Here is a 21634-nt window from a genome sequence, read left to right on the forward strand (position 1 = left end):
CAAGTCCAGACTGAAAATCTGGGCAAAATCTGAGCAAAAGTCTTGTAGTGTATTTTAGCCTTTACTCTTTGCCATATGAAAAAAAGAAATTCGAGTATCTACGCATCCAGTGTTGATTTGCGGTAGAAATCAGTTATCACTGTATAGTCACATGTTTCTGTCTGTATTTTGTGTGCTTGTGTAGGAGGACAGTGCAGACCTGCGGTGTCAGCTTCAGTTTGCCAAGGAGGAATCAGCCCTCATGCGTAAAAAGATGGCAAAAGTAGGCCGTGAGAAGGATGAACTGGATCAAGAGTTGCAGAAGTATAAATCGTTATATGGAGATGTGGACAGCCCTTTAACCCTGACAGAGTTGACGGGCGGAGGCCCCCACACCACCCGCGAGGCCGAGTTACGCTTGCGTCTCAAACTGGTAGAGGAGGAAGCCAACATCCTGGGCAGAAAAATTGTAGAGCTGGAGGTGGAAAACCGTGGCCTCAGGGCAGAAAACGAGGACTTGCGCTGCCAGTACGAGAAGGACTGCTTCGGACGCGAACCCTTCTCCAGCGTTCCCACCTCTCCGTACGGCGGAGACGCACTGGAATCTGCAAGCGAACTGCGGAGGCACCTGCAGTTTGTGGAAGAGGAGGCAGAACTTTTGCGCCGATCCATCTCTGAGATCGAAGACCACAACAGGCAACTGACGTCGGAGCTTAACCGCTTTAAATTCGGGCCTAGTCAGGGTGGCAGGGAGTCTGAGGGGGCCGAAGGTGGAAGCGTTGGGATCCCAAAACCAGCCAACGGTAGCGGAGGTAATGGATTCACAGGTGCGGGGAGTGCCGCCATACAGGAGGAGCTGAAAGCCTCCAGACTCCAAGTGAATGAACTGAGCGGGAAGGTCATGAAGCTACAGTACGAGAACCGGGTGCTAATCTCGAATATGCAACGGTGCGATCTGGCGGCACACCTGGGCGGGCTCACCGGCAGCCCTCGCGACAGCGATGTGGACACTGACGGCGGGCGAAGAGAACCAGATGAAGAGGAGACGGCCAGGCTATTGTTACTGCATCCCAAACGGGAGGGTCCTGTTGGCGGCGAGAGCGACTCCGATGACCTCTTTGAGAAGACCTCTGGATTCGCAAGCTGCGACAAACCCTCCGAGTTGGCCCAGCGGAGACGAGAAGACCGGGAGACGCTCAACAACGTCAGACGCGAAGCAGAGCGGCTCACAAAAACGGTGGAGCGGCTCATTGTGGACACAGAGAGTCTGATCCGCGAGGGACGTCTGGTGATCGTTGGAGCGGAAGACACTGAATCCAACCCCGGCACTCCGGTGCTGGATACCATCAACACCTGCATGAGGACTTTACGGACTGATCTCCAGATGTTCATGGATAAGGTGGACCACCTCGGGGACGGATTACGAGACCGCACAGATGACCTCTCCCCCATGCCCAACCTCACCGAATCAAGCAGCTTCCTCTCCACGATCACTTCCATGTCGAGAGACTCGCCCATTGGGACGGTGGGAAGAGATCTGATGTCGGACCTTCAGGTAGGTTTCACGCAATCTTCCATCTCGGTTTCAAATGCCTCATCAGTGTTTGCCGGCACTTGCGATCACATGACATGGCAACTTCCCTTTCCTTTGCTGTTTTTTTTGTCTTTTAAGCCATTTGTCCCTTTGAGAATGCACACGGTGATTCTGCACAATCCACTTTTGTCAGTCCTGAAAATCGGAACGTCCTTCATAGACAAACTTGAAGGCACTCTGCTTAAATTCTGTGTATGAATGGCAAATCTCTAAATGGAAGTGGTAAACATTACCCAAACGAGTCTTGTCATAGTTAATGTGCAACTTTACGGTTACACACACCTGCCCCGAGTGCCGCCCAGCTCAGCCAACATGCTCTTACCTTTCCTTTCCTTGTAATAACCATGTGATCCTCATACCAGCCCTTCCTCATATCCACACCCTCATGTCTTACCCTGGCTGCGTGCTGTGTTACTGCTGCTGGGGCAGGGGGGGTTGGTCAGGGGTATTTGCTGCATGGCTTCACAGGGCAACAGGACCATAAATGCTCTCCGAGTATAATCCGTGTGCAAAGTCCAAAATCGCTTTCGCCATAAAACTATATTTTGCATTGTTTTTTTTAAAACGTACATTAGTATATACAATAGTAACATTTTGTAAGAATATATTGTAGTATTATAACAAATATGTTAGCAACTTATATGAACAGTATTCTGTAGTATTAAACTATATTGAATTGATATAGCGCAAAAGCTGTAGTATACTTCAGTATTTACTATTGTAACATTTTTGTATACTATGGTAATTTCTGCACTTTGTTAATATTCACTATAGTGTTCTGTTGCATCAACTAACTAAAATCTTTAGTATAGGCTGTTTTATCAGACACGCGCGCGCACCTGACCCCCAGTTAACTTCCTGTTTGTGTTTGGCTAGTGTCTAATAATATAACTACCGGTATTTTTATTTAATTTAATTTATGTAAATAATAATTTGTAGTATTATTATTTTATTGTATAACAATTTGATTAAATCAACAATTTGTTGAATGAGCTGTGTAGTTTTGTCGCATTTAGAGAAATCGTATGGTACAATGACATCTATCTGTTGAGCTTGGTACTGCAATCCAAGTTCAAAATATTGGCAAGTTAATCAAATAATGTTTCTTTTGCTTGTTGTCAGAAATTGCACTCTATTGTTTGTAAATGTGTACCGGAGGTTAACTGCAGCCCTCGAAGCGCGCGCATGTGCAATAACATTTGTTTATGTTGTCTCTTCTATACGTGATTATTATGGTAATGTTAAAAACACTATATGATCTACTGTAGATTTATTAGTACTACAGTAAATACCAAAGTATACTACGGTATATTTTAATGTGGGAGAGGGGTTTTTTTGCCTCTAGAGAATAATCTACCATGGTGAATGTTTTCACGTTGTTCCTAAACTTTGATTTAAAACAGAGTAACTCGCATTTTACTCTCATTTGGTGCTTGTCAGATTTGGAACCTGTTGATTTAACGTGATTCATGCTCGCATTTGTTAAAATGGCAGTAAAATCGGATTATTCTGGGGATCAAGAGGAAACTGTGTAGATCTACAGTTAAAGCTAATGCCAAATGTTGAGTAGCATGTGTGAAATGTCCCTTACACTGTTTTTATTTTTCATTCTATAGTGACGTCAACATTAACTCAACACACTATGACTAAATTTAATGTTTGTACTATGTGTCACTTATTTGGTTGATAATTCTCAAGAATAATACACGTGGATTCCTAGTGTTTTAATAAATGATTTATGTGTGTTTGAGTGCAATGTTTGCTTAAACCGCTCTTCATACAGTTGCTTGGAGCTTCAATCCTGCTTTGCGCTTTGGAAACTGCTTTATGATAACATGAGTCAACTTTCCAACAAATAACCCTTCTGAAAAACACAGCGTTTATCTTGTATTTGCATCTATAATTATTTGATTATTTCAATTGAAAACACAAATTTCAAATTGGACTTTTAGGCAAATAACATGGGTTATTCTTTAAAAGATTTTGCATATTTGTAAAGATGTTAGAATTGAAACGTCTCATTTGGCTCATGTTTTGTGATGGAAGCCATGGGTTAAGCTGGTGGTTTCTTTGCTTTTGGGTGCGTCACTTCAGTCCCATCACTATCACAAAAGCACTCACATCAGCCATGAAATTCGCGGCCTTCATCTCACATATTTTAACTGTTTGGATAATGATAAGAGAGCTGAAACTTCATTGATGACGTTGTTTGAGAGTTTTCAGTGGATGGCTGAGCCAGAATACTGCTGTCGGGTCAAATCCAAACTTCTGTCAAATCTAACACAGATCACAGCGGTTGCTGTTTGTTATGCCTTATGTTGTCACTGATATTAAGATTGTAATCATGGTTAAAATTAATAGACATTTAGGGAACACTTTTTACAATAAGGTTGCATTTGTTAACTTTATTTTCTTTTAATTTATATTTATTTTAGTTAATTGTGCACCAGTTATTAAATATTGAATTACTTTTTATAAAAATTTTTATACTTACATGTTTATTTTGGTTTCAATTTTATTGTGCTTTTATCATTTTATATTCTATTTATTTAGTTTTTTGCTATATATTTTCATATATATATATATATATATATAGGTATCATTTCTCTTCAGCCCTAGTTTTAGTATTTTCAGTTAATAATTCTAGGGGCCTGAACTTGAGCTTATTTTAGTTTGTTCCTGATTTCTAATCTTCATTTAGTTTAAGTTTTTCCAAATAATATTGAGCCCAGTTTTATTATAAGATTTCAATTAACAGAAATGTTTTAATTGTTAACTATAATAACCCATGATGGGCATTTACTATTGTTAGCAGATATGTTAGGGATGAATAAATGTTTTTTTACTAATATTATTGTTAACAAAAAGGAACCTTTTTACAAAGTGTTATTGATTTTTATAGCATTTGTATGTATATTTATATAGTTGCACAGCTATTACATTGACAATAGCTTTGTAAGTTTCCATTTCGTATGACTAAAATAATATTTTATGTACGCCTTTGATGAAAAATAGCGATTTAGTTTGTTATAAATTAAAATATACGTATATCACATTGAATTCTAAACTAATGGATCATAATATTATATAAAAATTATTTGTATTTACCATTTCAATGATTAATACATGGAAAACTAATCTGAATATATCAGTTCTTGCAGATTTTGATGGGAGGTTTGGATTTGGCTTGACCTTCAGTGTTTTATTTCCAGCTGTCACTGTTCATTTTGGGTTATGGTTGTAAGACTCATGTATCATCGCATGCGCTTCATAACCAGTGTTTTGCGTTCTTTTTTCCCTTTTGGCCCCTCCCCCTTCTCTCTCTCTCCCTCATTGGTACCATCCAGATGTGTCCGCCCATGATTCTGTTTCTCCTCGTGCTCGTGCTCTTCTACTCTCTCTCCTATGCCACCATATTTAAGTTGGTCTTTCTTTTCGCGCTTTTCTTCGTCTTGTAGTCGTTAACTCATAACCTTGATTTGTTTTTCTGTTTAAGTACAATGTGTGTCAAACGATCCCTTCTGCGCATTTCCCATTTTGATTTCCACATTGAGTTTTTGTTTTCCACTCTTTTTCATCTCTTGTGTGTCGAATCTGTTTGTCGTTCACCGGTCCCCACACGCCTCCCCCCCTCTCCTCCACCCTCCCTCACTCACAGTACTGGAGAAAGGATGAGCAGGACTGGTGCCTAGACCGGCAGAGTGGCCCGGAGCCCCAGGGGCAGGTCAGCGCTAAGGGCTGTGCCACACCCAGGGCGGTCCCTGGACTCACTAGATACATCAGACCCCACAGTTTCAGACCCGAGGTCAGTTCCTCATCCATCTCCCTTTAACTTCGCTTTGTAGAGTTTGGAAAGGAGAAAGCATGAAAATGCCTTCAAACGGGTTTGTTTTGCTGTTTCTTTAATTCAGTGCACACGTGAACTCAAGTAGTGACATCATGTGAACAAATGCATTGAAGTTATAGGCAGAAAAATCATGTTAATGTTTTCCATTAAATGACATTATCATGGTATTTATTTTATGTGGTATAAAACATTTGAGTAAAAGGTTGAGTAGAAAATCAACAAACCCAACCTTTGGTTTGAATTAACCCCGAATATGTATAAATATTTTTTATTTGACTTGAACAAGGATTAAAACAACCCAGCATTTTTTCAAGTGTATCATGATGATATAATTTATAAATGAACAAAGATATATTCAACTTGTTTTAGCGAAATATTTACTAAAAAATAAAATATGATTTTTGACTTTATCAAGGACAACCTCAGCTCTGTGCAGGAATTATTCACTGAATATGGCATCAGATTTCAAAATAAAAGTTTTATCAGTTTGAGTGGCGTTTGCGCACAGACGGGTCAGTGTGTGAACATTGCGTCTTTCCTTCACACAAATCTCTCTTAGGATGACGCGTGTGATGTCTGGGACTCTGTCCCGAAACCTAGTGAGCTTTCTAGATAGGAAACATTAGATGATAGTAAGGAAGCTCAGTAGACTTTTGGATCCAATGGTTCTTGATCACACACATCACAACAGCTAAATGATGCTAAATAAAAACAATTATTTTTGTCATTGCACTCACGGTCACTTTGATATTGAAATCACATTTCATTGATTTTGAATAATCTCCATTCCCCATTCACACACACAGGAACTGTTGAATATGTGACGTGTCTCTTCATATTATTGTTCGCTTGTCATAGTAAAATCATTAAAGGGGTCATATGATATCATTAAAGGGGTTTTTCTGTCTTTGATGTGTTATAAATTGCCCATGCATGTATTAGACACGTTAAAGTGCAAGAATTAAAGTGTCTGAACAAAAGAGGCATTCCATCTAAATGTGAATGCTCACCCAGACCTGCCTGAAACGCTTCTTGTAGCCACACCCCCACAAATCTACTAAGACTGCCCAAATGTATACACAAGTAAGGTGGGCGTACCTGTAGGTACAATTGCATTGGAACCTGATGTTCCCAACATGGTAAGAGGCGTAACATTTTCGTCAGACGTTTGCAGCGTGCTTCAGAGAGTCGGGACAAAGAGGAGATACAAAAATGCACGGTGTGTGTTAAATTGTGTATACACATTGAATTACATTTGAAACAAATGATAATATTAATTTTAGTCATGTCACATGACCCCTTTAAACTGTGTGTCAGTCATCTACATTATCAGTTGATATATATCTATGTATATTTTGTATATTATTTGTTGTATGTTTAAGCCTCGGTTACGTGTTGTTTAACATGCACTGTACATGCTAACAAAAACATCTCAAAAGGATATGGGTAGAATCTTGTTCTTTTGCCACAGGGGATTATGGGAAATGTAGTTAGTCCCACAAGCTTATGTTATGAATCCACTTAATGTCATAAATTCATGCTAGTTTTTCTAGCTTTATTTCTACGAACCCGATTCCAAAAAAGTTGGGACACTGTACAAATTGTGAATCAAAACAGAATGCAATGATGTGGAAGTTTCAAATTTCCATTTTTTATTCAGAATACAACATAGATGAGATATCAAATGTTTAAACTGAGAAAATGTATCATTCTTGTCTAATACAGGATTCTAGTTGCTCAACTGTCTAAGGTCTTTGTCGCATCTTCCTCTTTATGATGCGCCAAATGTTTTCTATGGGTGAAAGATCTGGACTGCAGGCGGCCATTTCAGTACCCGGATCCTTCTTGTCCGCAGCCATGATGTTGTAATTGATGCAGTATGTGGTCTGTGGTCTGGCATTGTCATGTTGGAAAATGCAAGGTCTTCCCTGAAAGAGACGATGTCTGGATGGGAGCATATGTTGTTCTAGAACTTGGATATACCTTTCAGCATTGATGGTGCCTTTCCAGATGTGTAAGCTGCCCATGCCACACGCACTCATGCAACCCCATACCATCAGAGATGCAGGCTTCTGAACCGAGCGCTGATAACAACTTGGGTTGTCCTTGTCCTCTTTTTCCGGATGACACGGTGTCCCAGTTTTTCCAAAGAACTTCGAAAAAGAACTTCAAATTTTGATTCGTCTGACCACAGAACAGTTTTCCACTTTGCCACAGTCCATTTTAAATGAGCCTTGGCCCAGAGAAAACGCCTGCGCTTCTGGATCATGTTTAGATATGGCTTTTTTTTGACCTATAGAGTTTTAGCCAGCAACCACGAATGGCACGGTGGATTGTGTTCACCGACAATGTTTTCTGGAAGTATTCCTGAGCCCATGTTGTGATTTCCATTACAGTAGCATTCCTGTATGTGATGCAGTGCCGTCTAAGGGCCGAAGATCACGGGCGTCCAGTCTGGTTTTCCGGCCTTGACCCTTACGCACAGAGATTGTTCCAGATTTTCTGAATGTTTGGATGATATTATGCACTGTAGATGATGATAACTTCAAACTCTTCGCAATTTTTCTCTGAGAAACTCCTTTCCGATATTGCTCCACTATTTTTCGCCGCAGCATTGGGGGAATTCTGCCCATCTTGACTTCTGAGAGACATTGCCCCCCTGAGAGGCTCTTTTTATACCCAATCATGTTGCCAATTGACCTAATAAGTTGCAAGTTGGTCCTCCAGCTGTTCCTTATATGTACATTTAACTTTTCCGGCCTCTTATTGCTACCTGTCCCAACTTCTTTGGAATTTGTAGCTCTCATGAAATCCAAAATGAGCCAATATTTGGCATGGCATTTCAAAATGTCTCACTTTCAACATTTGATATGTTATCTATATTCTATTGTGAATTAAATATAAATTTATGAGATTTGTAAATGATTCCATTCCTTTTTTATTCACAATTTGTACAGTGTCCCAACTTTTTGGGAATCGGGTTTGTATTTACAGTGCAATACAATGTGTGTGTGCTTGAGATTGATGGTGTCTCTTTTCAAATTGCTGGTATTTTGAGACTGCTCTTCTGTGTTCTGCTGGGGTCCAGTTTCGTGACCCGGTCCTGTCTGAGGTGGGAACCCCTGGCAGAGAGATGCAGCTACGCCTGGACCACGAGAGGAGGCTGAGATGTGGACCGGAAGAGAGAGAGAGCATCACATCCATCACTCAGGTAACTCAGCTTCACTTTGAAGTAAAAAGATCTGTCAATCAAAAGACTTCCCGTGAATGAAATAAATATAAAACAAATCAGACTCTACATAGGTTGTTCTCAGACAGTTTTTCTTCAGGACCTAAACTTTTTTCATTCACTACCCAACTCACTGAAAAATCCAATCCGGCTTTAACTATATTTTCCAGCAGTGTTCACATTCCACACATCACTCCTCAAACTGTACCCTCAGTTATTGTCGCTTTTCTTTTTATGCACCTTTATCGAGCTGCCGTTATCATGACTCTTATGAATGTTCAGGATGAGGAGAGATGGCGTTCACGTCGAGGTCTCGAGCTGCAGGGGCTTCAGTCTCATGAGCTGGCGTGGCCGCAGGAAAGAGTTCTGCTGCAGCAGGAAGTCTGCTTCTTCCGTCACAACGCCGTCATCGTCTACATGAAACTGCGATGGATCCTCATGCAATGGAGACTCGGACGCAGGGCAGACGCCACAGAGGAAAGCGCACATGCGGAGGTGTTGAAACTAACCGCAGTCCTGTTTGAAGATATCGTTAGTCAATCAGATTGTTGATTACACTTTTTTATTTACTTTTTATTATACACTTTTTTATTACATTTTTAAGTATATGTTCATACTGGGGATCAAACACAATGCAAACACAATGATTTATATTACAAATGTACACATTCATTAGTAAAACTACAACAGAACTATGAGTTAAGTTTTTTCTACTTATTTTTTTTATGGTAGCATGGTATTATCCAAGGTCATTATAGTTAACTAAAACTGTTTAATCATTTCTATTAATTGTAATTTTCAGGCCTATATAATTTAAAGATCGGGTAACACACACAGTTTCTGCAGATCTCATATGAATCTTGAGGACCTATACAGTAGTATTGCATACGTCGTACCTTCAAAGAGAATTTTGTTTGATCAAATTTATAAAACACAGATACAGCTGTGCGATTATTTCCGGAAAAACACGAGCTGGGCAGGGTGGGAGGAACTACCGCACGAGCACACAATACATCATTTCATTATCCCTTTGTGTTGTTTACATTATGCATGTACACGCCGATTGCCAAAAAAACACAGACATATGACTTAGTTTGACTTATTGCGTGAAGTTCATGTCCGGTATCTCTCACTTTCAAATGATCTGCAAATCCTGCATTATATCCACAGTTTATATAACATTCAACGCTGAAATGCCGTGAACAAACAAACACACCTAAACTCCTCTAACTATAGCAAGAGCAACAAGCTGCAGCTGCAAGCCCACAGCGCAGCCAATCTTGATAAGGGGGTCTTCCTATCACTCGTTGGTTGGCACGTGGGCTTGCTCTTTATTTCGCCTTGCCGTGGTCGTGCTTTTCAGGGAATATTGCCCAATAAAAGGAAAATGATGCAAAAAGTCGATTCTAACTTAACCTTGTTTTTGTGTGTGTTCTTCAGTACGAGAGGTTGGAGAACATTCCAGAACTGAGTGTTTTGATCGAGCAGGCTGACAGCGAGATGGAGAGAGAGGACCGAGTGTATACCCACATCACAGGAAGTGACATCACTGACCCCGGTCCACACTTGCTTTCTCCTGAGAGAATCCAGTACCAGAAACAGGTGCTGTTTCCACTTCAGTCGAACAAGTAGACTTACTTTTATAATTGTAGACATCTTATTTTCGACATCCTAAATGGCATCCTAAAAGTTTTTCTGGATGTTTTTTCCTAAAGGATAATCATGCAGAGATTTTTCTCTTGTAGAATTTGAGAAGCGATCACATCAGTCTCAAACTGTGCTCAGATCTGCAAAAATATATCAAAGTCCACCTTCCAAAATCTAAATATGACCTCCAAGACGAAAGGATGTCTTCAGCTACGCAATATCAACTGTTTGAGCGATAAGATTCTCATCTGTTTGTGTTTGTAGGCGAGTGACAGTAGGCGGGTGATGCACGCCCTGCGTTCGCTGCTGGAGGAGTTCAGGGCGGAGTTACGTGAGGAGGCTCAGCGGCGCTGGCAGCTGCAGCAGTCGTTAGCCAATGAAAGAGCGGCGTGGGAGGTACAGAGGGCTGAAATGAGGAGCCATGTCGCCAAGGTGCAAAATCAGTCATAAGCAGAAACACCTGACAAACACGTTACAGCATAGCTCGGCTCATGGCTTGGCACAATGCATTCTGGGATTGCCTTTTCTGTGAAAGATAAATGTGACACTGCCTTAGATTTTAGTCTTAAACAATCTGATAAAATATATTTTGCTTCATATTAACTGTCGATATATTAAATCATTTGAAAATATGATGAAAATATAGAATAATACATCGTTTTCATATTTTAAAATTTGACAATATTTACAATAATACATGAGGAATAGCCGCTTTTCATATATTGAAAAATAAAAGTTATTGGTTTCAATATATGGAAATATAAATTAAATATTATTTAATATATTGCATTATATTTTCCAGACATTGTCATATATTTTGTTTCTTAAGGGACCCTTAAGAATTTGCGTCTGCAATGCTGATCATAATACCTACGAATGTTGTCTAGGTGCATGAAGGGCTCTTTTTTCATTTTTAATATGCTTTATTATAAAGGTCGCTGTCTTTTTTTTCTTTATATCATAACCGAAATACTCTGACAATATGAAGTGTGCATCTGCAGGGTCACGTGTCGTCTCGTCTTAAGGTTTCTTGTGTACTGTTTTTGGTGTTCAAGAGTTAGGGAACGTCTTTATATAGCCTGCTATATTTATGAAGTGGAGCAGTTTGGCCATCAAACACAGTCATGATCTATTTATGTCATAGAAGCCCTGCTTTAAACAGCTTTTAAATCACACGAGTATTCATGTTTTCTTTAATCTTTTTGAAAATATCAAATGTGGAAAGTTTTCTATGCTTTGGTGGGGTTGCGGCGTAGAATATACAATTTCCAGATTCATTTTCCATTTAATTTCTATAGTCATTATGACTATGGAAAGTCCCCAAAAACATGTTTAGAATGCAATATCATCATACTGCAAACCATGTAGTGTGTAATGCACAGTGTGTACTCTTATTTTTTAATTTGATATAATTATAGTTTGAGAAAGTATGCAGTATGCAACTCTAAATATCAGAACACATTTGTGTCACGTGACCTGACTGTTACATCTCTAATGTAGCTTAGTGCCGTCCATTATATTTTATTGTTATATATTATATTACAGTGTATGTATTTTTTATTGTACAACTATACAAATGAATTAATTCTATTCAGTATATCAGATATGCTTTTATATCTCTTCTGTCTGCAGGAGGTGAGCGGTGAGTCTGCAGGCGCAGCAGATGCACTGCAGCAGGAACGTGAGGAACAGCGCAGCCTGCTGGCAGACAGTCATAGTGTTGCACTGGAGCTGCGCTGGAAACTGCAGCACGGGGAGAAGCGCTGGACCCGAGAGCGCAACGACCTGTTGGAGCGGTTCGAGAAAGAGAGGCAGGAATGGGACCACAGCTTGCGGGAGATGCACCTCAAGATGGAGAAGGTCAGGGGTCAAATTGCCTGTTTCCAGCCAAAATGTATATTTTTTCAGTCGATCGCTGAATAAGCTCTAACCAGGCAGCTGCAAGAGGGTTTATATTGCAGGAATATACCGGTTTAATAAAAAAAATGTGTAGAACGTAAGTACAACAGATCTCTTGGTTTTAAAACCGAACTGATGTTTCTTTCCTCATTCCAGATGCAGAAAGATCTGTGTCGTTCTGAAGGAGCTCAGCCGGCAGAAGGAGGCCCATCACACGTCTTTTCTCCTCAGGAGAGCCCCTCTAAGCCTCACAGATCTCCGCGTTCATCCAGCACGGCCGTGCACATGCGTTCACACTCCGACTCCGAGGCCACGCTGGAGGAGAAGGGAGCGGTGAGGAGACTCGGACCCTGTGAGGGACCTCGGCCTCCGGAGAGTCTGTTCCTGGACGCGCTCTCTCTGGACCCGCTGAATGAGATGGAGGTTCCTCCTCCGTCACGTCTGGAGATGGAGAAACGCTTTCCGTGCATAAAAGAAGTACGAGACATCAGAGGAATAATCTATGAATGCCAAGCATCATTATTGTGACGGACTATGTCGAAATTATTTCATTTGTAATGAAAAGCATCAATGGGCGATAATATAGTGGAACGGTCATGCGAATGTTGTGTCTTTGTTTCAGGCGCTGAACGAGATTTGTGAGACGGTGGAATCTGAGGTTTTTCCAGAAGAGGAGGAGGAAGAGGAGACGGGAGGTGGCAGTCTGCTCAGGTATCATGTGTTTGTCAGTGTGTTCAGATGTGCTCAAGACATGCAAAATCTTTTTTGAAGACCTCGTGAAACGCTTTTTACAAATATGATTAAATAAGAAATATTCATATAAATATTTCAAAAGTACTGTTGTACTTGTAATGTCCATCTTGGAAAGTTTGCCCTTTTTCAGATTGTGTATGCATGTTGTGTATTTGTGTTTAAAGTGTAAACTGAAGCTCAACTTTGAATTTGAGACACATGGGCAAAATGTGTTCAGTCGAGAGTCAGGAGAAAGACTGCTGTAGTCAAAGACAACAGAGAATCAACAAAATATGAATAACCTTTCCCGATGGACGTTTTGTGTTTATTTTTCATATATTAGAGTCAACTTCATCTTCCCGATACACTGTGTTTTGTTTACTTTTTGATTAATTTTGTCAAATATTTCTATACACTGATAATCTAAAGTTTAATGGGGACAGTAAACGCAAATAATGTGTAAATATTCTCTCCAGACATCAGTTTTCTGTGTATTTGTGTATAATTGAGGCAGTCAGTAGCAGGTCATCTCCTGAGAGGTCGGATTATTGATTCGGTGCTCATTTATTTCTCATCGTCTGTTTCACCTCGACACAGTTTCAGCTGAAATAACCGGCTGTGCCTGTCGTGATGAATCGATCTTTCTTCGCTCTTGTTTGAGTGAAGGTCAGCGGTTATGTTTAGACCGGCCTTTTCAGCAGCCTCTGAGAATTACAACGCTAATGAACCGCTTCATCTCAACCCGGCTGGATGTTACTCCACATATTATTGATCATGTTAGAAGTGATACCATTCGGCTTGTGTTTTGGGATTAAACAAAAATAAAAAGTGTAAGAAGAAACAAACCTCCTTAAATTCTTCTCATAGTTGAGCTTCAGTTTATACTCCCAAGAGCGCAACTACAAAATACCCATACAAAATCTTTAATACATCTCAAAAATATATTTGAATAAAAGGCTGAGATGTACAAGTGGGATATCAACTTTGACCACTACTGTACTTTTATTCATTCCTGAAAATTTGAATGTTTTTTTATGTATTAGTTAAAAATACATAAGAATGCTTCTAATAAAAATTGTCTTGCTTATAAAAACAAAGAAAGAGTGACCAGTTTTCTCGTAGTTATATTTATATTTTACATTATTATTTTTGCCATTATTTTCATGTTAATTTTAGTTTAATTTTTAGCTATTTTGTAATTTGCTTGCTTCATTTTATATGTTACATTTGTCTTTATTTCAGTTTTAGTTTTAAAAAAATGTAAATAATATTTAGACTGACATTTGATTTGATTTCAGTTAACACAAATGTTTTAATAGCTTTAGTAACCTACAGTAACCTTGACTTGTATATCCAAATCAGTCATATTGTCTTTCAGTTTAAACACGGTTTAAAATCTAAGCACTTCATCTAAGCAATGAAAAGTTAAGTCACTTTTACCACTTTTTTGTCTCTGTAGGGCAAAGTCAGTTTGCTCCATGAGCGACTTCCAGCGATTGATGGACAGCTCCCCCTTCCTCCCAGACAAGAGCAAGTCCGGCGATCACGAACGTGACGACGTGACTCCTCCCCTTTCACCAGATGACCTCAAGTACATCGAAGAGTTTAACAGCAAGGGCTGGGATCTGCCCCCGAGCTCCTTGGCCGCCTGCCCCATCCCCGGGCCGGTAATCCCCCGTCAACTGATGGAGGCCTGGACGGAGAGGGCAGAATCCCGAAGGGCTGAAGGGTCCACTTCCGAAGCATTCCAACCAGCCTCCTGGTACCTGACCACCAGCGCTACCTTGACAACCAACACCATGAGTAGCCCCGAGTACTGCCAAAAGCTCTCACTCAGGGCGGCCCAGGAGGCCGAGCAGCTTGGCGTTCACGTCCTCCATAGAGGTGAGCGGCCCGCTCCGGGTCCCCCTGAGGAAGAGTTCTTGTTCTCCAAAGTCACGCCGGGGGAGGTCGTAGGAGGTGCGGAGGAGGTGTTCGGCGGCAGGTGGCCATGTGAGTTGAGGGGTCATTTGGAGACAGGACTCAGGCCTGGAGAACGTCCGCCGCTTTGCGCCGCTGTTGGGTACACCTCATCTCTAGAGCTGGAGATGTTACGCAACCTGAGCGACGACATGAAGGAAAAAGCATTTTCCGCCCGCAACGGCATCCGATCCTCCGGATCCAGCCCTCCGGAACGCCAGCTTTGCGATACGGCATCTCAAACGAACGGTTTTACCACACGGGGAACGCAGACCACCCAGACCATCAGCGTGGGGCTTCAAACCGACACTCTCCGCGCCCTCACCAGCAGCCCGCACCGATGTCTCACACCCAAAGGAGGCTCCACCCCCATCTCCTCCCCGTCCCGCAGCCTCAGAAAGATGCAGTACTCTCCCGTGGTGCAAGCCAAGTTCGAACGCCCCTGCTGTTCGCCTAAATACGGCTCACCCAAGCTCCAACGCAAACCCTCTTCCACCAACTCCGTCAAAACCGAACAAACTGCCGGCCAAGCTCGCGTTACCACCCCGACGAATCCGCAACAAAAAGGGAACAGCGAATCGGCTTGGGCTCGCTCCACGACGACCAGAGACAGTCCCGTTCACACCACCATCAACGACGGCCTCTCCAGTCTCTTCAACATCATCGACCACACATCCGTCCCTTATGACCCCGCGCAGAAGTTCAACAAATCCCCCAGCCGCTCTCGGCCCGCCGAGGCGGGTGCTCAGGGGTCCACAGACCCCAAATGTTCCAGAAACTCTCGGGGCCGGTCCCCGAGTCCTGTGCAGCTGATCATGGAAACGCAGGGCGAGAAGACCCCGGAGGTGATTAGCATCAGACAGGACTTGTCCGCTCCTCCCGGATACACAATAGCGGAGAATGCCGCACGGATTTTGAATAAGAAACTTCTGGAGCAGAGCTTCAGGGAGGAGAGGAGACTGTCCGCCTCAAATCCATCCACCCAGAACAGAGGTGACATTGAGAAAGACGGATCTCTCGAGGTAAATGAAGAGACTTTTGTGGGGTTTTTTAGATGAATATGCTTTTGCTCAGATTTGTAGATGAAGACGTTGCATTTCATTGATGTATTTACAGTCTTACAATCTACAAATGAGTCAGGATGCAAGTTAAGAGTTAAAGCACAAAAATAAATAAGCTCTGAGAATTCAGTCTTAAAATGGATTTGATGGCAAATGTGTGCGTTCATTTTGAGATCGCTTGTGTTGGACTTTATTAAAGGAGTAGTTCAATATAAACAAAAAATGTCATGATTATTGACTCACCCAAATGTCACACAAGCCATCCGTGTGTTTATTTCTTCTGTCGAAAACAAGGGTTCCAGGGTTATTCTCCATATTATGCACTTAAACGGGGGGCTGTTGGTTAACGTCCAAATTTATGTTTCATCGAAGCTTCAAAAGGCCCCGTCACGACAAAATAAAAACATAAATACGCGGCTCGTGCTGCCTTCGCGATCCACGTCCAGGACTTCTGAATTACACAATCACGTTGGAATGGACACCTGTTATGTAGTTTTCTAAAGATTTAAACATCCCTGATATGCACACGAACTGACCATTATAAACAATAGTCTTGCACAAAGACATATAACGTGTCATTCAACAGCCAAGAACTTTTGAACGGTCAAAACTAGTAAACACTGGACCGGAGCTTCCACTTAAGCCACGCGTGATCTTTCCAACGTGATTAGAGTACGTGAAGTCCTGGAGGCACATCATTTTTTCGTTTTCTTGGAAAATGACTAATACTTTGGCTAGGCAACACCCTTGTTCATTGGTGTCGTGTAGAGATTTTTGAAGCTGCGATGAAACTGAAATGTGGACCTTAACCAAGGGCAGTTCAAGTGCATTATATGGACAAGAACCCTGGAAAGCTTTCCTCAGAAAAACATTTCTACAGAAGAACCCAACACACGGCTTGTATGACGTGGGTGAGTGAATTATCAGGACATTTCAATTTTACGTTGAACTACTTCTTTAAGAAACGATTGGACAAATGAAGAAAACTTCTAAACCTCAAGAAGACACGGTAAAGCACTGGATCTTTTTACAGGAGAAATATCTGACAAGCATCTTTATTTGTTCTGTTTAATCTGATAATAGAAGCTCGGCTGCATGAGAAATGTTTTGTTATCCAGACGATTCGGTTTCAGGGAACAAAATGATGTTATATAACAGAATGCGACTCACTGTTTTGATTCAGGATGAATGCTTTTGATCAGCATGCTGTTTCTTTGCTACGAAAACCGCTTACGTAAGTGCTTCAGATGCGGGACGTATCCGGCGTATGTCGTTTGCCAGCTTCATTTGAAGATGAACCTCCAGGATTGATCAGCTTGAGTTGATGTGCTGTTTACTCTTGTTTTTCTGGGTTATCTTCAGAATCATACCGTAGTACTAACCGCACCCTGGGGACTGTAACGCAGCTCCCGCTGGCCGTGCTGTAAGTCCCACCGCTCAACCTCACAGTGACCTCACTCGTGTCCGTGGTGTCAGTGGATCTGTCTCACCGCATGCCTCACAGTTTACAGACACAGTATCATCGCTGGGCATTATGGGATATTGTTGTGGTCACTCTTTCTTTGTCCTCATGTAGGTGTGAGCATGCACATCATCTGATATTAACAAGCAATTATCCAAAAAGCCATTGGATGTGATTTTCAATGATGCAGTATATTTAAAAGACGTATTTAATTAAGAAAATCTTTTTATAGTAGATTTTGGTAATCTTTTTAATAGATTTTATAGTAAAGTCATTCCCAAAAGTGTTTGGACACTAGGAAGGCAGAATGTGATTGAGTTAGCTAAAGAATACTTTACAATATTTACACAAAAAGAAGCGATCTTTCATTTAAAAAGACGTTTGTCTTTATAGAGGTATGGATGTAGATTGTAGAGGTCAAAAAATCTGGATTTGAGTAAATTAGATGAGAAATGTTTGAGTTCATATCGATATATATATATAATATTGATATAATATTGACTTTTGATTGCAGACAAATCTGAGCTCAACATCTCTATGAAACCTCTTCAGACATCTGTGAGATCTCTGGAACTTTATACGACACAGATGAGACTTGGTTTCCATTTGTTGTCCCTTTAATCTCATTGACGTCTAGGAGGAATAACTGAGATATTAAATGATTTTAAAGATATTAAAGTGTTTTTTCTTATTCACACATGTAGCACAAAAAAAATACATTTCCTAAATTTTAGTACATGTATATACTTGTTACCAATCAGACTTATTTTGGTTGAATCTTTTTTGGTTGAAAGTTTATTTGTTGCCTTTTGATGTTTTGTTATCTGACTGAATGACATTTGTGATAAGCGTCCAAACATTTGAGGAGACAGTATATCAGACTCAAATATGGCTTTTTGAATACTAAAGTCATTTAGACTCTGAATAAATAATCACAGTTTTATTTTTAACTCTGTAGGTCCGTCGGCTGTTTGTGTGTTTTTATGTGTCTTTTCCAGTCTAACATGCCTGCAGACGAAGATCACCCCTCTCCCTCTCTCTCTCTCTCTCTCCCCCTTTCTCTCTGTCTCCCTCTCTCTCTCTTCCCCCTTTCTCTCTCTATCTCTCCCTCTCTCTCTCTCTCTCTCCCCCTTTCTCTCTGTCTCCCTCTCTCTCTCTTCCCCCTTTCTCTCTCTATCTCTCCCTCTCTCTCTCCCCCCCCCTTTCTCTCTGTCTCCCTCTCTCTCTCTCCCCCTTTCTCTCTGTCTCCCTCTCTCTCTCTTCCCCCTTTCTCTCTCTGTCTCTCCCTCTCTCTCTCCCCCCCCCCTTTCTCTCTGTCTCCCTCTCTCTCTCTCCCCCTTTCTCTCTGTCTCCCTCTCTCTCTCTTCCCCCTTTCTCTCTCTGTCTCTCCCTCTCTCTCTCCCCCCCCCCCCCTTTCTCTCTGTCTCCCTCTCTCTCTTCCCCCTTTCTCTCTCTCTGTCTCTCCCTCTCTCTCTCTCCTCCCTTTCTCTCTCTCCCCCTTTCTCTCTGTCTCCCTCTCTCTCTTCCCCCTTTCTCTCTCTGTCTCTCCCTCTCTTTCTCTCTCTCTCTCTCTCTCTCTCTCTCTGTCTCCCTCTCTCTCTTCCCCCTTTCTCTCTCTGTCTCTCCCTCTCTCTCTCTCTCTCTCTCTCTCCCTCTCTCCTCTCTCTCTCCCTCTCCCTCTCTCTCTCTCCCCCCTTTCTCTCTGTCTCCCTCTCTCTCTTCCCCCTTTCTCTCTGTCTCCCTCTCTCTCTCCCCCCTTTCTCTCTGTCTCCCTCTCTCTCTTCCCCCTTTCTCTCTCTCTCTCTCCCTCTCCCTCTCTCTCTCTCCCCCCTTTCTCTCTGTCTCCCTCTCTCTCTTCCCCCTTTCTCTCTCTGTCTCTCCCTCTGTCTCTCTCTCTCTCTCTCTCTCTCCCTCTCTCCTCTCTCTCCCCCCCCCCCCCCCATTTTCTCTCTCTCCCTCCCTTCTTCTCTCTCTCTCTCTTTCTCTCTCTCTCTCTCTCTTTCTTTACTCAGTTCACGGTGTTAACAGGATCTGACCACTGCTCAGCATGTTAGCAGTGATGGTGAAGTTAGGGCCTGTTAGTATTGGCTGTCTGTCTGTATTAACATCTGATTTTAACACCTGCCGCTGTCTCTGATGATCATCACTTCACATCTAACAGTGTGTCATAACTTCAACATAGAAAGTGGTTTCACCTGTAAGAGTTTTTAGATGTGACGCTGTTGATGTTGAATAACAATGTCACCTGTATGTGTGTGTTCAAACATGCTGAAGTTCATCATTTTGTCCTCTCAAATCTTGAGACTCAGAATTTGATTTCACCCTTAAACGCAAGACTATTATAAGTAGACATTGTAAATCCGCTTCTCACTGCAAAAAAACATCTTTTATAATGTATTTGGTATTTTATTTTAATAATTAAAGATGTCATTATTTTTTACGTTGCTAAAATAACCTTGCTGAGGACACACAACACACATATGACATTGTTACTTGTGAATGACCCGATGTGATGTCATTCAGGTGAATGGTTGTAAATGGTTTTAAACCGGACTGGACCAGGTGTTTATGCAACATTAATTGTTTTTTTCTATTGTTTTGATGTAGGACCTGCCACGTTCCCCAGTGGCCCCCCCTCTTGACTCCTGCTTCCTGCGGCCTGCTCGTCCCGCCAACCGACGACCACCGTCCCGCTGGGCTGCCCACTCCCCATCATCCTCTCCCAACAACAAAGACAGAGTGGAGTTCCGCTTCCCATCGCCCGTCAGACCGGTTCATACCATCCCGGAGACAGAGGAACCAGAGGTCTGATGCCCATTTGAAGCAGTCTACATTAAACCCCTCTCTACTAAGTTTCTTTGTTTTTTGGACCGTCTCGTCCTCTCTGGGATGGTGTGATGTAGAGTTTTAAGCTCAGGGTTCATAAGCAGAACTCTGGAGTGAGTCACGAGCAGCACACTTCACTCCAGATTGTTCTGTTTGGAATGGAATACTAGCATACTGTATACTGCATGCTATCTTATACAAGCAGAATGTGAACCAGTATCGTTAATGCAGTGGTTGCCAGTAAACTTTACAAACAATAATACGGTGCATTGTTACATGACCTTAGTGTGACTACATCTACATTCATCCGGATACATTTAAAAACAGTGTTTTTGTTTTATGATGCTCTAGTGTTTTCAAGAGCTTGACAGTAATATCAGTATTACATATAAATGGGGCTGGGTAAAAGATATTGATTCTTCGATTTGAATAGATCTTTAGTTTAACGAAATAATATTGATTCGGGAATTCCCCAAATCAATTCTCAATGCGTGCGCTTTACTTCAAAGATATGAATGTTGTCCTGAAGATGTCGCCATCACTCGCGCTGATATTGAATGTTAAAATCTGTTTTATTTTTATAAACATGTTTCATGCTGTTATGAATTTAACTGTTAAAATAAAAAGTAAAAATGTGTTGGTTACTTGTTTGGTTACCCAAGGTAAAAATAAGAAGTCCACTACCGGTCGAAAGTCTTTGAACACTTACTCACTCACCTATTGAAATTTTTTCCACATTGTAGAAAAATAGTAAAGATCCTCGAAACTGTAGAATAACACAAAGGGAACTATGTGGTTTATCTTTCAACTAAAAAATAGAAACAAAAAATAAGAGCGTCTTTAGTGTTGTCACCTTTTAACCTAAAATCGGCAGAAATGTTCTCTTGTCATTTTGTCATGTTTTGATTTGTGCCATAATAACGCAAAGAAAACAATAGTCACACAACTAATGCAATAAAACACGTTAACATTCTTTTTTTTTTCATTTGCACAATTATGTTTTTGTCTATAAAACTAATTTCAGACATTTAAGCGTATCCTCAAGATCAAATCCTTTTTAATATAATGACAATCATTTCACTGGAGTGTTCAAAAACGTTTGACCGGTAGTTTATTTCCAAACAATTACTGTATGTGGGCTTTACCGTTTATGTGAATGTGTATTTACATTTACATTTAATCATTTAGCAGACGCTTTTATCCAAAGTGACTCACAGAGAGTTCAGGGAGCAATAAGCGATACGTCCTACAGGAGCAATAATACAGTAAGTGCTTATACCAAGTTTCTAGTTTCAACAAAAGCCAGACCACTACCTGTTGAGAGAAAGAGAGGTTCGTTTTTTCCCTTTTTAATCATTTGTCTGTCAAGTATTCACAGAAGAGATGTATTTTAAGTAGT

General features: G+C 41.3%; 1 protein-coding gene across 2 annotated transcripts in view; it reads left to right on the forward strand.

Annotated features, from left to right (window-relative positions):
- Nucleotides 1–21007, forward strand: part of mtcl1 (microtubule crosslinking factor 1) — a 40817-nt gene extending 19810 nt beyond the window's left edge. Inside the window, exons 5-16 of one of the 2 annotated variants that reach the window (XM_079452753.1) lie at nt 185–1534; nt 5232–5378; nt 8509–8631; nt 8932–9144; nt 10090–10251; nt 10561–10728; nt 11929–12156; nt 12352–12672; nt 12818–12906; nt 14387–15908; nt 17310–17370; nt 20017–21007. In XM_079452753.1, the coding sequence (XP_079308879.1) occupies nt 185–1534; nt 5232–5378; nt 8509–8631; nt 8932–9144; nt 10090–10251; nt 10561–10728; nt 11929–12156; nt 12352–12672; nt 12818–12906; nt 14387–15908; nt 17310–17348 (4362 nt within the window). In that variant the 3' untranslated portion in view covers nt 17349–17370; nt 20017–21007. The remainder of the gene's footprint in view (nt 1–184; nt 1535–5231; nt 5379–8508; nt 8632–8931; nt 9145–10089; nt 10252–10560; nt 10729–11928; nt 12157–12351; nt 12673–12817; nt 12907–14386; nt 15909–17309; nt 17371–20016) is intronic. The other variant, XM_079452752.1, reaches the window with a different exon arrangement.
- The last annotated feature ends 627 nt before the right edge of the window (nt 21008–21634 follow it).

The sequence above is a fragment of the Barbatula barbatula genome (assembly GCF_947034865.1).
Source record: "Barbatula barbatula genome assembly, chromosome: 3".
In the NCBI taxonomy this organism is placed as follows: domain Eukaryota; kingdom Metazoa; phylum Chordata; class Actinopteri; order Cypriniformes; family Nemacheilidae; genus Barbatula; species Barbatula barbatula.